The sequence below is a fragment of the Phyllobates terribilis genome, unplaced genomic scaffold (genome assembly GCF_046119375.1).
Source record: "Phyllobates terribilis strain yellow unplaced genomic scaffold, ASM4611937v1 Scaffold_1__5_contigs__length_1240528914, whole genome shotgun sequence".
Lineage (NCBI taxonomy): Eukaryota > Metazoa > Chordata > Amphibia > Anura > Dendrobatidae > Phyllobates > Phyllobates terribilis.
This window is the reverse complement of record NW_027362761.1, coordinates 1030854012-1030871007: the sequence shown is the minus strand read 5'-3', so window position 1 is coordinate 1030871007 and position 16996 is coordinate 1030854012. Positions and strand designations below refer to the sequence as shown.

At 40.8% G+C, this 16996-nt stretch overlaps 1 protein-coding gene across 2 annotated transcripts in view; it reads left to right on the top strand.

The window, feature by feature from the left end:
- The window catches only part of RXFP1 (relaxin family peptide receptor 1), a 575874-nt gene that overhangs the window by 524339 nt on the left and 34539 nt on the right, over nt 1-16996 (top strand). For both annotated transcript variants that reach the window (XM_073644759.1, XM_073644767.1), the window contains 4 exons: nt 5156-5227; nt 7026-7100; nt 10524-10595; nt 16803-16874. In XM_073644759.1, the coding sequence (XP_073500860.1) occupies nt 5156-5227; nt 7026-7100; nt 10524-10595; nt 16803-16874 (291 nt within the window). The remainder of the gene's footprint in view (nt 1-5155; nt 5228-7025; nt 7101-10523; nt 10596-16802; nt 16875-16996) is intronic.

Sequence of the window (16996 nt, the reverse complement as noted above, 5' to 3'; positions counted from 1 at the left end):
GTTACATTTGTCAGGAGAGATGCTTTCAAGGTAATCCAAAAAAAAACAAAAACAAAGGTCCTCTGGGTGACACTTTTTCTTTAAGTTAATTTGAGGTACACATTCATCATAAAGAATATTTATTAAAGAGGACCTTTCACCAGTTTCAGCATGTTAAACTGGCCACATCATGGAATAGTGGTTGCAGAGTTGAAAAATTTTTTTTTTAATTTTTTAACTTCTCACCTCCGTTGTAAAGTTTAGAGTCTGATTTATGCTAAGACAAAGGGGGCGCTACCACAGATTCCTTTCTGGAGGTGTGTACTTTTCCTCTGTATGATGTTGATCAATATTTAAGCAGTAAGTGTCATGCAAGAAAAAAAAGAACATTCTCCCGGAAGATAAGAACAGGTTTTCTCCTGTGAGTCATGTAATGATACACAGCTCTGCTCTCCTCCGTGATCTGACTGCTGGTATCTAAAGTAAAAAAAGAGCTTACAAACACTTCTTGTATATTTTATCCCATGGCAGTCAGTGTGGGGTGAGGGGAGAGTAGAGCTGACAGCATCGTGAGAGAAGAGCTGCAAGATATTTTTTAATAGTACATAGCTCTGCTCTACTCCAACTCACTCCATGGTGACAGCTGTGAGATTAAAGCTGCAAGAGGTGTTGGTAATGACACATAGCTGTACACAACCATACTTAGTAGATGCCAGCAGTCATTTCACGGAGGAGAGCAGGGCTGTGTTTCATTACATGACTAACACCAAATTGCCTGCTCTGACCTTCTCTGGGAACGCGTTCTTTTTTTTCCACCTGCATGAGGACTGCTTACGACTGGTCAATTTCATACAGGGGAAAAAGTATAAGCCCCCATAAGCGAATGCTTGCTAATGCTCCCTTGCTCTTAGCATAAATTAGAATCTAAACTTTATAAGCCAATATCTCCACAACGGAGATGGGAAATTAAAGAGTAAAAATGAATTTTCTCAGCTCTGCGGCCATTATTCCATGATGTGTCCAATTGATGCTCAACCTGATGAAAGGTCATTTTTCAGTGTGCATCAAAATTAATTACTCACGTTCAGTATTTGGTCAGTATTTTACCTCAGTATGTCTAAGCCAAAATCAGGAGTGGAACAATCAGAGGAAAAGTATAATAGAAACACCTCACCACTTCTGTATTTTTTCAACCACTCCTAATTTTGACTTACACATACTCATGTAAAATACAGACCAAATACTGAACATGTGAACGTGGCCTAAAGAGCAGCTTTTATACTGGAATTGTGTTGTGGATGTGCTGATTCATTTTTCATAATTACTTCAGAGGACATTGAAAATATGTCACTAGGAGGGATGTCTGTATGGGAACCTGAAAAGTCATCTCTGAGGAATTATATTCGAGTTAGATTTTAGGTACATGTTCATTATAGTGAATATTCCATGACAAATTATATTGAATGCTTAGAGCCGGGTTCCTGGTAAAGTTTTATATGGCGGCTTCTGTGCTGGCATCACATTGTGGCTTGTTTCTTTTTTTTTTTGTTTGTTTGTTTTTTTCAATAAAGGTCATAATTATTTCATAGGACATAGAAAATATTGTTCTAATCAGAAAACTACTATAATGAGCATTGTAGTCATGGACAGCAGCACTATGCTTGTATGCCTTGTAATTATTACTGTGACGGTGAGGTCATTATAACAAGTACCGTATATATTTCCATTATTATTATTGTAGCCCAGTAAGTCATTCCATTTCCATATCGCAACAATACATAAGTGAATATAAATGCAGAGCAGCATTGATGACGTTCTAAATGAAATTCTGCCAGTATGGATACAGGTTAACAATAGCACTCCACTGAAATCATTATTTGGGCTCGTGCACATGACCGTTTTTCTCGGACGAGTGCTATCCATGGTTTTCACGGATAGCACTCGCACCTATGATATTCTATGGGACTGTGCACATAACCAATTTTTTCCTTCGGACCGATTTGTCCACAGAAGAAAAAAATAAATAAATAAATAAATAAATAAAAATCGGAGACATGTCTGATTTCGATCCAATTGTCTGATTAAAATCGGCAATGCAAGTCTATGGGTCCATGAAAAGATCAAAAAAAAATAAATAAATAAAATAAAAAAAAAAAATCGGCCTGATTTTCACGAATGGACAAAATGGAGAAGGTAGAGAAACTTTTTTTTCTCTATGCATCCACTGATGCCGCTCTGATCAAACCTTGATCCGAATAATCAATTTTTCTCAGATGTCTAGAAAACAGTCGTGAGACCCTACCCTCACAAAGATTATTTAAAATGTTAGAACATGACTTTAGATGGAGTCCCTTTACTCCCAAGAGAGAACCCTTGACAATCTATATTTGGGTTTATATATTTTTATATTTATCATTTATTGAAAGTACATGCCCCATGCAGGCTGCTCCCCCCACATAATGCCCCACGCAGGCTGTCCCCCCCCACATAATGCCCCACGCAGGCTGTCCCCCCCCACATAATGCCCCACGCAGGCTGTCCCCCCCCCCACATATAATGCCCCACGCAGGCTGTCCCCCCCCCACATATAATGCCCCACGCAGGCTGTCCCCCCCCCACATATAATGCCCCACGCAGGCTGTCCCCCCCCACACATATAATGCCCCATGTAGGATGTCATCCCCCTTATAATGCCCCATGCAGGATGTCACACACACCCCCCTCCCTTATAATGCCCCATGCAGGATGTCACACACCCCATCCCTTATAATGCCCCATGCAGGATGTCACACACACCCCCCTCCCTTATAATGCCCCATGCAGGATGTCACACACCCCATCCCTTATAATGCCCCATGCAGGATGTCACACACACACCCCTCCCTTATAATGCCCCATGCAGGATGTCACACACACCCCCCTCCCTTATAATGCCCCATGCAGGATGTCACACACACCCCCCTCCCTTATAATGCCCCATGCAGGATGTCACACCCCCACCCCCCCTTAAAATGCCCCATGCAGGATGTCACACCCCCACCCCCCCTTAAAATGCCCCATACAGGATGTCACACACCCCCACCTCACCCCCCTCCCATATACTGCCACAGGCCTCCATATAATAAAAAAAAAATAATAATCAAATACTCACCTCACTTCTTACCTGCTGCCGCTGCTCTGGACTCCAGCGTCTTCCCGCTCTGCGCTGTGACTGCTCAGGAGAGAGCGCGGTGTAAAGACGTCACAGTGCAGCAGCCGCGGAGAATGCAGGAGCTGCTGCGGAGGCACGGGGAGGGGTAAGTGTTATGTCGAGGCCCTGAGCAAGCCGGGGGGGGGGGGGGGGGAGCGGGCACTGACACCGCTGTCCTCCTCTCACGGGTCCCATAGCGCGGACGGTGAGGGGCCCCCCCGCCTGCTCAGGGCCCCAGCATTTGCCTGGGTGCGCCAGGTGCTGACGCAGGCCCTGGTGTGTGGCGTGCGGCCCTGCTTCTAGGGAGGGTACGCCCATGTTTCTGGCCACATTCAGTAGCTGCAACACTGCACAATTAGAAGTTGTATCTGCCCCAAAATGGTGTAAATAAAAGCACCTGCTCATCACGAAAAACACATAGCCCGATTGACAGAAAAATAACAAAGCGTATGGATCTTTGGCAACTCAAGCCAAATTTTTAACAAAGATCATAATTTTTTTAACAACTAAAATAGTAAAAAATGGTACCTGTTTAGTATCACCGTAAAAGTACTGACCTGCACAAATAACCATAAAATAAAAAAAAACAATGGCAGAATTGTATTTTTTTTTACCATTTTCTATTATTTTGATAAAAAAAAACATAATGTCATTCAAAACTATAACTTGTTCCACAACAAACAAGCCCCCATACATGTGTATTACTGGAAAATTATAAAAATTATGCCTATTTGAAAAGGGATAGAACGAATGAAAATATGAAAGTTAGCTGCGTCCTTAGGTGTTAAAGGGGTTATGCTGGGATCTAAGGGGTCAGATTTCTCCTTTTGGAGAATAACATGCCAGGTCTGGCATGCCAGTGTGAGGAGACTTAAACGCCCTTTAAATTAAATATGCAAATTTTCTCTTCCGAGAGGAAGAGGACTTGAACTCTAGTGCCACCTATTGGACCCCTTATCGAGCCTTGCAATATGACTTAGGATGAAAACCAAATCAGAATCTCAATTTGCAGACACTGTGTTTGCAAGGCTGGTTAAAGGGTCTATATTGACTTGTAGCATTGCTACTTCCAATAGGTGACACTAGAGTTCAAGTCCTCTTCCTCTCTGAAGAGACAATTTGCATATTTAATTTCCCAGAGGAGCATTGCAAGGCATTTATGTCTCCTTATACTGGTGTGCCCGACCTGGCATGTCACTCTCCAAAAGGAGAAAACTTACTCTTTAGATCCCAGTCTTAGCCTCTCACGTAGTCAGATCAGATCTAATACTTTGAAGATGGGCAATAGCAATACCCCAAAACACTGTCTGCAAATTGAGATTCTGATTTGGCTTTTATCCTAATCCTAAATCATATTGCAAAGCTCGTCAATAGTGACTTTTAGGATTGCTACTTCCAATAGGTGGCACTAGAGTTCAAGTTCTCTTCCTCTGAAGAGACAATTTGCATATAGGGGTTATGCTAAAATATGCCTACGGGCGACAGTGCTTCTAAATTAATGAAACCATGCAAACTCTGTGTCTGCGCTGCTTTCTACCTGCGTAATGTTTACTTTGACTGCAAATGTCACAGCCCATATACAATCTATCACTGGCCTCAGTGGTATTCAGCAAAATATCAATGGGGTGAGTGATTGGCTAAAGAAGTCACATGCGGAGGACAGGCTGTGACCTTTTTAGCCAAAGTAAACAGTACAGCGGTGAAGCACAACGAGGACAGTTTTGGGACAAAGGGAAGTATATATGATTTCATTATTTTAGCTGTGTTATTGCAGGTGAGGCATTAAGTATAACTCTGACAACCCCTTTAAAAAAAAATTACAAATAAATTAATCAGTCTTTAAATTGCTGTTCAAATTGTTTCCATATGAAAGTCATCATATTGTATATTATTATTATATTCATTATTGATGTAAATATGTAACTACAAACATTACCATAAAGTCAATCTTTGTCACATGTTTAATTTATTTTCTATTTTCAACAGAGTCATTGAGAACAACAAAATTAATCGGATTTCTCCCCAGATATTCCAAGGATTAAATTCGCTCATACTGCTGTAAGTAACCCAAGTATAACTTTGGTGAGACTCACCTGATCCAAGCACATGTTTAGGAAATCCTGCCGCGAACCTCCTCCTTGGTCTTAACTGACAGCTCCATCAGTGGTCTGCTAAACGGAAATCTTACACAAGCGCTGCGTGATTCTGGGATGGCACATGAGCAATACTGTTCTTGTTATGGACAATAGCAGCAGAAAGAGTAGAGCTACCTACCATCCCTAGATTGCATGGCACATGTGTGAAATATCCGCACTGAAGAGAGTGAGTAGGACAATGCTTGAGCAGTCAATCTAGACCAAGGAGGGTGTGTGGGCAAGGATTACTGATGAGCGCCTGAGCACTTGCCTGTCTCAAGACCGCTGACTGGGCACTTGCAACCTCCTTAGTATATAATCAAAGTTCATTTTCACTCTTTCAGTGGCCACAAAGATGTCTTGCCATAATGTGTGTCGCCATAACGTGACATTTCGGGTTTTTATCCAACAATCACAAAGAAGTCAGTTGCCTAGGAGCTGGAGGAGAAGCATATGGCACCTGCAGCACTAAGGTAGAAGCACTTCTTTAACCCTCACACAGCAATCTCCATATGCTCTTCCTCCAGTTTTTTTGCTACAGATTGCTCAGCAACTGCTGGACAAAGACCCGGCCAAGTCGAAACATCGAATTGTGTCTCAATATCTACTGTCAGTAATCCTCGTACATGTTACATTCACTACTGTTTTTAGAGAAGTGAATAATAAAAATTCTCACATTGCATCTATCTTGGGGTCTGCAGTGAACTTTATAAAGGATCATCTTGTATATTAGACCCTCCCACCAGAGGCGGACATACCATTGGTGCAACCCCACAGGGGCCCAATAGGTAAGGGGTCCCAGTTCTACCTCCAAAGCACCTTCTCTCACAAGCACAAAAATGGGTACATTATGATGAACTATTGGACTGTTGGTGGGATCCTTGGTGGGGTCTGTTCTGCCTGTGCCTGTCCCTGCCTCCCCCTGCGCATTTCAACACCTTTGGCAATAGTATATGTTTTTATTATTGTGAAGAATTTAGGATATATAAAAAGAAAGGTAAAAACTTAATATCCAAGTATGTTGACCTTCTTGAATATTAACTTTAATGGTGGGTGATCAAATGTATTCCTTTAAAGGGTAATTGTCACCTGCAAAAACGCTATTTATGTGCAGATATAGTGTTTATCTGCAGGTAAATAGCATTTTTTCTAGGTGACAGGATGTCGTTAATAAAAGGAATGGGATGTCTCTCCTAAAAGGAGAGGCTGGAAAAAAGAAGTTCAGATTGGAAAAAAAAGATAAGATTATAAGTGATCTTACCTGTATGTAAAATCGCATACATGATGAATATGCGCAACTGGCACATGATATGTTCATTGCAAGAAAAGGGCTAAACATCAGGGATCATTCATTACATTTGAAGGAAATGTTTATTCAAACATCTATATGGGAAGGGTTCTTTACAGCTAAAGCCAAACTGTAGAATGCTATATCCTATATAAAAAAGTAAAATAAATAAAACATTAAAATAAACATTTCCTGGAAGATGTAAGACTGGAAATTACAATGGCAACATTCAAACAAGGGCTGGCTGCCTATTTAATGGAAAATGGCAATTAAGGTTATAATTTAGAAATTAATTATAAGTAAGGAAATTTTCCGTGAGGCAAAGTGACAAAAATTGGGCAAAGGGTTTGAGTTTTGCTTTCCTGTAAGTCAATTATGTATAAAACATTCATCTGAATGGAGGGTAAAATGCTATTATCGCTCTATCTTCCAGAGTCATGCTGAACAACGTCTTAGGCCGGCTGCCAGATAAACCTCTTTGTCAGTATATGCCAAAGCTAAACTGGCTGTAAGTATGATTTCAATTAAAAAGAAAAGGAAGCACCTTAAATGTGGAGTATTATTCTCAGTCTATGAAGTTTACACTGGTGACTACAAGTGTATAAAAGACAAGTTGCTGTGATCAGACATTTTATCTGATCACCAAAGATGGCAGCAAAATGAAGAGAGGGCAGCCCCACATTGCAGTACATTGGCATCTAGCTAATAGATGGGATTGCCCTAGTGGAAAACCCCTCTCCAGTGTCAATATATCTAATAAGGCATGTGAAAAGGGATTGTCCAGGACAAATACCTAGTTTCCTACATAGAAATGCTTTGTCAGGTCTTTGTCGCAGCCGCCTTCAGTTGCAGCTAGTTTGTTGGTCTTTAGTTAAAAGAAACTTAGTGCCACGCCAGGGCAGGGAGATGCCCGGTGTGCGGCGCAAAGGGAGGGAGCTGGTAAAGGGGAGCCCTGATGATAGGGAGAGGGGTTAGATGGTGACCCCTCAACACTCACCTTAGGCTGACATCTGCGCTCCCTATCGCCCTAGACGGGTCCTTCCCCCCCATCCATCGTCGCGTGCCTGAGCCCTGGCTGACCCTGGGTCTTAGCCCTAGATAGTGTGCAGGGCAGCAAGACACTAGTCTTACCCCTACTATGAGACAACACAGGGAAAACGACAGACAGGGGAAACACACAAACAAATGGAAATCCACAAGAATGAAAGGAACATAAATGTCTCCAAGAACTCCACAGCCTCTCCAGGAACTCAACAGCTTCACCACATAAGCAAGGCTCAGGATAGAACAAACTATTGCTGGCATGGGAGGAAGCCAGGAGTGAGCTTAAATAGTGAAGGGGGAGTGTTACCAATAAGCACAGATAAGACCAAAGTTAAACCAAGAACACTTAACCCCTTTTATACCAAAAGAAACAACAAAACCGCACCACTCATGTGAATGGGCGTGTAGAATCCAAAGAGGACCTGTGATCAGCTAGTCTCTGTGATCTTCTGATCCCAGGTGCACCACAAGTCCCAGCAGGGTGTGGCACACTCGTGACACTTAGGCTATGTTCACACATTGTGTTTTTGCTGCGTTTTTTTCTGCAGGCAAAACCTGTTCTCTTGGCAGTAAAGAATCTGCTTACAAAAAGCATTATTTACTGCGTTTTTTGCTGTGTTTTTCAGGATCCCAAAGTTCAGCTTTGCTTCCACCACAGAAGCATGAACACAGGTCACCAATGCAAGACATATGTGAAACCATAAAACCATTTTTGGAAAAAGGGGAAAATTTATCAAATTATTTACTGGAAAAAGATTTTTATGTCTGAAAAAATAGTGACTATTCTTAACAAAAAAGTTCATATGAGTTCAGGAAAAGATACACAATTACAAATGTAACAGCGGGGGGATGTGAACTGGTCAGGAATAGTTTACCTAAGACATTGGCAGAGCATTGAGATTGCAAGTCACTGTTTACTTTCACACTTTGTTTACTTTGCAAGCATCGCTAATTTAATTAAACTGTACTAATTCTAACTGCCATCTCAGGTCAGGACACCAAGACATCATGGTTTAAACTTGGGAAAATCAGAAAAATAAATGTGTTTCACATACTGCTGTACCTGTTTTTTTTCACTAAAAATGCATCAAAACCTGATACTTGCGTTTTGCTGCCTTTTTGCACTTACTAATTGCTTTCTATGGGTGAAAAAATGCTGAAAAAAAGTTGAAAGAATTGACATGCTTGCAGTATTCAAAAACACAACAGTTTTCCAATTCAGTCAAGAAAAAAAAAACAATGTGTGTACATGAGATTTATGAAATCTCATAGCTTTTGCTGGTACTGTAAAACGCAGCTTTGAATTTGCTTAAAAAACGCAGCAAAGGTGTGAACATAGCCTTATAATGTCAGATAACACTATTTATCTGCAGATATTCAATGAACCTGCAGGCATAAAGCTTAAAAAATGTGCCCGGCTGCTATATTGAAATCGCGGCTCCTGGTTAAAAATGATCTTTCAGTCATACAGTCTTGCCTGCGCAGCTTCAGTCACCGCTCACTATTATGTAAGGACACCCAACACTGACTGACATCCAGCTCAGCAGTGCACTAGTGCAAAGTCAGCTGTCAGTCTAGGGGCCAGGGTATGCTTAGAGCCACCCCTCACAGTGCTGTAAATGGTGACTGTAACCACGCCGTCACGCCTGCATGGCTGACAGCCGGCAGCTCCTGGGAGGAATAAAGTTAATTTTTTACCAGTAGCCGCACTTTATTTATTTATTTTTTCAAAATGTTTAGTTTTTTTCTGCCACTGACATTGTAGGATACATAGGACTGTTTAATTACCCATTTACTGGTGGCAAAATAAGCAGTTATTCTAGTATTTTTATTTTAGTCTTTATAAGGCATTTACTGTGGGCAGTAAAACATTTATTTTACAGTACAGTTTGGAGTTTGGTAAGGATGTGGTGATACTAACTCTGAATAGTTTTTTGAATTATTTTCTTGTTTTATTTTTTTTACAGCACTTTATTTGTTTGTTTTTTTTACATCATGTTTGCACCACTAGGACTTGACCCCACAATCCTTTGATCACTCCACAGGCACGGCAGTAATGTCTTGCAGTGTTTGCCAATCAGAGTCAGGGTATGTGAACACAAGGTCTTTTTTTGGCAGATTCTGCCTGAAAGAGCTCTAAAAAAAAACACCAAAAAGAATGAACATAATGTACAGCAATGTCAAAATGACTTGCAGTCATGTTCTATCTTTTGTCACTTCTTTTAACTGATTCCTGCGCATTGCAGCCGCACTCACATTGCTCTCATGGCTGGCTCCTGTCTGCCACCACTGCTCGGTATTGTACTGCAGACAAGAGGTATAAGGCCACGTGCACACGTTCAGTAATTGGTGAGTTTTTTACATCAGTATTTGTAAGCTAAATCCAGGAATGCAACTGTCAGAGGAAAAATATAATAGAAACACATCACCACTTCTGCATTTATCACCCATTCCTGGTTTTGGCTTACAAATACTGAGTTAAAAAACTCACCAAATACTCAATGTGTGCACGTGGCCTAACAGTGCATTGAACTCTTAGCCACATCAAGGGTGCACCAAACAATACAAAATAATTCATTTGCAATCCTGCCTGGAGAAGGAGCCACTGTGCTCTGAAAGCTTGTCACTCCGAGAATACTTTTGTCATTTTTGGGCATAAAAGTATTTCCAACAGTAAATGTATATTTTTTTCCTGACTCTTAAATAGATGTTCCACCCACTCACATGGGGAGTACAGAGGAATCGTGAAAATGTGCACATGGCACACTATAACGCTTCAGCATTCTGCAGTCATATAGAGTGACTGCAGATTTCTCTTCTCGGCACGAAAAAATCCATTTAACTAGTTGTTAGTCTCATATAGTTTATTGTGAATTTTATTCTACAGGGATTTTGAAGGAAATTATATCCCCAGTTTGAAGAACACAACATTCAGTTCCTGTACTACATTAACTGTTCTGTAAGTATTCATCTTTGCTTTTAATATGTGGATAGATACAATGTCACTAATCTGTAGTCAGATATCGTCAGGACACAACAAGGCGGTAGCATTTCACTGACTGTTGCCACTGCATGCAAGCATTTCATGTCAGTAATGCAGCTTTGGTGTTTTTTTTATTATTTAAAAAAGGAAATAATTAAAGATGGCTGTAACAAAATGTATCACACAGTCGTGATAAAATGATTTCTATGGCGACACCTAGTAAGTTAAAAACCAATGACATAATGAAAATTAAGGATATCATTGTAGAAATTGCTGTGAGAACTACATTGACAAAGTGATTTGTGGACCTCTACATTTCAAAAAATAATTACCCAAAATTACCATTTTGGAAAACATTTAAAATTCAGTTTTCATTCAGATTTCAACAAAGGGCAGAAATTCAACATTTTCTGAAACAGTTTTCAACATGAGGCCCAAAGATAAGGTCACAGGGCCTAGTAAGCGCGAGAGGTGCATGGCATGCCAGGCTGAGGATGCTGAGCACAAAGACTGCCCTGATCCAGCTGCCACAGAGGACAGAACTGGATGCCAGACCAGGGCAGCGAGAATTTTTTTTGCTCAATTCTAATAAAAATGGTTGCATCTAGAAAAAAATCCTTGGGCCCCTTTATTCCCTTATTGGATTTGTTAGTAGAAGAGAGGAAGGGAAGGGTCATACCAAAGCTTTCAATTCAGAACCAAGCTACAATGGACGACAGTCAGAGGTATATTGGGTGACATGATGGTTTTCCAATGGGCACAGGTTCTATCATGATATCGTGTGGTCCAGCAGCAAACAAGTCCATCAGAAGTGGACACTCGAGCAAGTTTTTTATCGGATTTTCTGGATTTTCTCTTAAATCCTACAAAGCTTGCTTTGTTTTAGTAATACTATTCTTAAAGGGTGTTTGTCACCCCCAAAATGCTAATTAAACTATTTTATTAATACTCTTTCTAAAGGGAATCTGTTACTCCCAAAAATAATTAAATAGTTTTATTAATACTGTTATTAAAGGGTATCTGTCATAATCAAAATGCTAATTAAACCACTTGTACAGTTAGGTAGGGAACTTAGTCCCTATAAAAATCATACCTGTAGTAGAGACTTTGGTTGTTTAGTTGCCTGAAAAGAATCCTATTTATTATATATGCAATTGATGGCTTTCAGTGCACCCTTAGCGTGACTAAGGGCTCAGTGCACCATTACACCCCCTCAGTTTGTATACTGAGCCCTTTGTCTTATCTTGATTGACAGCATGTGAACTAAATCTGAGGCTTTGCACCTCAAAAGATGGAAACTGCAAAAGCCAAGCCACGCTAGCATAGTGTAATTTCTGGCTTTCATTGCTGGCTCCTGTCAGCGGCCATCGCTTGGTACTCTACTGTAGACGGGAGCCAGCATTGACAACCAAGAATGACACTCTGTGAGCGACGCTGATGAGTCCGTGCAGAGCCACTGATAGAGTTCAGGCAACGCTTGAGTGCTGTCAATCAACATATGGCAAAGTTCTCAGTTTGCAAATTGACAGGGTGACACAGTGCATTCCAAGGGTGCAGAGAACACCCTCATTTGCATGCAAAATAAATCTTTTTTTCCCTAGCAATTAACCTCTTAAGGACTAAGCCATTCTTTAAGTTAATGACCAGGTCACTTTATGAGCTAATAACTCTGGAACCCTTCAGCAGATCCGAGTGATTCTGAGATTGTGTTTTCTTGACATGTTGTACTTCATGATAGTGGTAATATTTGTTCGATATGACCTGCGTTTATTTGTGAGAATATTGGAAATTTGTCAAAAATGTAGAAAATTTCACAATTTTAAAATTTTAATCCTTATGCCCTTAAACCAGAGAGATTTGTCACACAAAATAGTTCGTAAATAACATTTCCCACATGTCTACTTTACATCAGCACAACATAATTTTTTTTTGTTAGGAAGTTGCAAGGATTAAAAGTTGATCAGCAATTTCTCATTTTTACAACGAAATTTACAAATGACACCATTCTAAAAACTGCACCCCTCAAAGTCCTCAAAACCAAATTCAAAAAGCCCATGATGTGCCTAAAGTGGAAACCCCCCACAAGTGACCACATTTTGGAAACTAGACCCCTCAAGGAATGTATCTAGATGTGTGGTGAGCACCATGAACCCCGAGGTGTTTCACAGAAGTTTATAACATAGAGACATGAAAATAAAAAATCACATTTCCCATAAAAATTTTGTTTTAGCCCCAAATTTTGGAATTCAGATTTTACTGGAATGGTTTGAGGGTGCCATGTCACATTGGAAGAGCCCCTGTATGTGGCTGTACAGTACTGCTTAGCCACACGGCGATACTCGGGAGTGATGGAACACTATTTGCCTCCTAGAGCGCAGATTTTTCGAGAATAGTTTGTGGACTCCATATACACAGCTCCTAAGTGCTAGCAGAGCAGAATCTCCACTTAAGTGACCGCATTTTGGAAATTATACCCCTGTGAAACATGTGGATGCTAAATGTGGTTTAGGCACACTGGAGCTCAGAAAGGAAGAGGGGCAATTGGATTTAGGAGCCCAGAATTTGCTGAATTTCTTTTGGAGGACGAGGAGCCATTTCGCTTTTTCAGAGCCTTTGTGCTACCAGTAACGTGGAAGGCCCCTATATTTCCATTTACAGGTGACAGACCTGAGTGGGGGCTTTTTTTGTGGACTGAGTAGATGCTTTTATTGGGAACATTTTACATAATATTTGGGATCACATTTATCCTGCGCTCTACGCTGAGCAAGTACTTTGGGGTTTCCATCTAAATCTCCAAATGACGTAATTCAGATGAAACCCCCTAGGGATCTATTCACTATAATGAGGCAGCAGAGTTACTCTGGACTCTGTCTGGTCTCTGTTCAGTGGTTTTCTTCTTTTCAGAGGTGCACAAAACTGTGGCCAACCGCACTTTTATGAACGCCTAAAAAGATGGACACGGCTGGATATATTCCAATTTTTGGGAGGCAGAATGAACAATAATCAGTAATTCAGGATTTTTTTATGCCGTTTTGCATATGGTAAAAGCGATAAGGCAGCTTTATTCTTTGGGTCAGTAAGATTACAGCGATACCACATTTTATGTAATTTTTTTTATGTTTTTGCGCTTTTACATGACAACTCCGGGTCACCATGGCAACGATCGGGCCCCCGTGATGACGTTGCGGGGGTGCCGTTCTGAAGTGGCAGAGCTCCTGTTCCTCTGCCTGCCTCCTGAATGTTGCGATCACTCGCGATTGCAGCATTTGGGGGGTTAACAGCCAGGGGCGGCAAGGATACCCCTCCTGGCTGTTTAGTGCAGGAGTTCAGTCACTGGCAGCACTGAGCTCCTGCTCTGATCATGCAGGAGGTGCTGATATTTCAGTATCTCCTGCGCGATCATGCTGTGATCGGTCAGTAAGATTGACTGACCGATCACAGTGATCTGGGTGCGGGGACCAACGGCATGGGTCCCCGCACCTCTTCCCGTGCCTCTCAAGTGTCACTGTCAGCTGTCGGCACTGAACTGTCACTGTGTGTTTACATGCAGTGACAGTTCAAAGTCATGACGGCCATAGCACGCCATGGTGCGGGAACTGACACCCGCTCATGACGGGCTATGTCAAGGGGTTAAACCACAAAGGCTACATTCCCACAATGAGCTTTTGTTGAGTTTTTGATGTTGCAGAATTTCTGCTAAAATTATGAAATTAGGTTACATGTGTTTTTTATTGCCTTTTTGTGTGTGAGTTTTTAACATGCATTCTTATCTTGTTTTTGACTCTGCATTTTTTGGTCTCTTGGTGTGTTACGCTTTAAATAAAGCTGCTTTGTTTTTGATATTTCCTGGTATTCGGCTTTGACAAAATTTTATTGACACACTTAGGTACGGATTACATATATTTTTGATCCGTTTCTGCTGTGGAAACACACTAAAAATGCATGTGTGTTTCTTACCAGCTTAATTTCCGCACCTAATGCAAGTCTATGGGAAAATCTGCACAGAAAACTCAGCGTACCGGCAAGAGAACTTGACATGCTGCGGATTTGAAACACGCACTGCAGGTCAATTTACGCTGAGTAAAATAAAAGCACAGTGGGCAGGAGATTTCTATAAATCCCATCCACTTTGCTGGAACATTTAGACGCTGCATTTTTGAAACAGCAAAAGCTCATCGTGGGAATTAAGTCCCTGTTATACCTGGTAAGTTAGTTTAATTAGCATTTTGGGGGTGACAGTCTCATTTTAATACAAATACATTGTGCATGCATTTCCTCTGGACGTCCCAGAGAATCGCGCCCCTGACACCTGCTATTTCTTTCTACAGATTATAAAATTTCAGGTATTTTCGTACCAAAATTAACTATCTACAATAAGATTTTACTCTCTCTAAAGAGTGGCTGGAACGGAAATGACAAGTAGTGAATGTACATGGGTTAATGCTCTATTTTCCATACAAAGTACATAATCAGCAAATACGGGTTTGAAATCTTATTATTTTACATAATGAACTCTGAGATTGTTAGCGATGGATTTGCCTTCTGAGAAGTATAATCCTGCAATATGTCAGGGATCTGCATAGTATTTGGCACAAGCTTTCTATTGATGGACTAAGTATATTCATTATATTACATGACAGATTGCTCATTGCACATTTTAGGTTACAGATTATGCTACAGCTAATTTATGCTTTTTCAAGCAATATTTTTGGACAGAGCAAAATGAAATAAAAAATATGTCACTTTATTCTTGTTGGAGCATTGTACAATCTGGGCTTGTGCGAAGAAAGTCTGACTGCTGTGACTCCCTAGAAGAAGTTGCAGCAGTGCTAGGAAAGCTTTAACCTTTTTCCATGGACCATTAGATTTGCAGACAAGTTTCTCTGACACCAGTTTATATCGCGGATGGGCACCACTATCACGAGTGTTACTGCAATATGTAAATAGTAAAAATGTGCAGATTGATTAATGTGACTCTACTAGTCTCTTGCTGCAGGACAAGAGGCTTGTCCGGGATCCCTGCAATGGCTTTTGATTAGCCGAACTGGCACAGAATCATCATTGGGGTTTGATGCACAGATAACGTTGTGCCAGCATTGGCCAATCAAAAGCTGTGCCAGGGATTCCAGAATGTAAAAGATTCACTAGCCTCACATCCAGCAGCCATGGCCAGTCAATTCCTCCGTTACTGGGAAACGAGTGTTTGAATTGATATGCAAATAAGGCTTAAGAACTATTTTAAGCCTTGGTCACTCCAGCTCTATTCCCCCTTCTTCCTGCCTGACTGACAGCTGCTTTGTCTGAAGTCACATAGCATAAAGGCTGTGAGTATATTGTAGTAGTTATTTTCAATATCCACAAGCCTAAGGACTGAAGAAACTTTGCGGGGAGACCAGTCATCTGGGTGGATCTCCGTTGCCTTCATCCTGTTCTGCTTGATTGACAGGTCTCTCCTTGTACACAAACAGGAAAAGACCTGAGAGAGGTAGAGAAAAGCCAGCGGGGATCACTCCAGTTAACTATTCTCCCTATTCCTTTTTACACTATATTTCTATATTTTTTTAAAGTGTTGCAGCATTTTAGAGTAAATCATAGATGTCTACAATGAAGACGTCTCTGTCTTTGATTTATGTTCTAACAGGTTCCCCTTAAAAAAAAAAAAGTTTTAGGCCTTATTAAGACATCCGTTTTTCTTGTGTATGATCTATCTGTGGTTTTTACAGATCAAACACATACCCGTTAAAGTCTACGATGCTGTTCACATGTTTGTATTTTTGTTGCGGACAGTGTGCATATGTTTATTTTTTATTCGCATCACGGATAAAAATCACCCATACAAGTCTGGGAAAATCATGGTCGTCACACGGATGGCATAAGTGTATAGTCTGTGTGCTGACCAGGACTAACAATGATTTGCAATCTCTATATTTTTTGTCTCATACATGAAAATCACCTATAGTAAAAGCTGACACTGACCAAACACTGATGAAAGTCGGATCTAAAACACTGATGAAACTTTGACTGTTTTTTGCATAAATATAAAATCGCTGACATCTGAATGAGGCCTTAGTCCAATGACATTAATATACAATGATTAGGGTCCATCACTGAACCAGAGACCTTGTGCAGTTTCTGTATAGATGTGTTGCTCATATCGTCTGAATTGGTATCTTTGTTTTGCAGAGTTTTGCGGAAGAATCGAATCCTCACAATAAGTGACAACACCTTTTCATCGCTCTCTAGACTGGATGAGCTGTAAGTGTGGTAGACCTCACTAAAGCGGATTAGTATATTTAATAGAATGGCAGGACCAGTCAATGATTGCCAAAACACAAGAAGTGAGAGTATCAGACCTAAAATGAACGTAGTGTCATTCT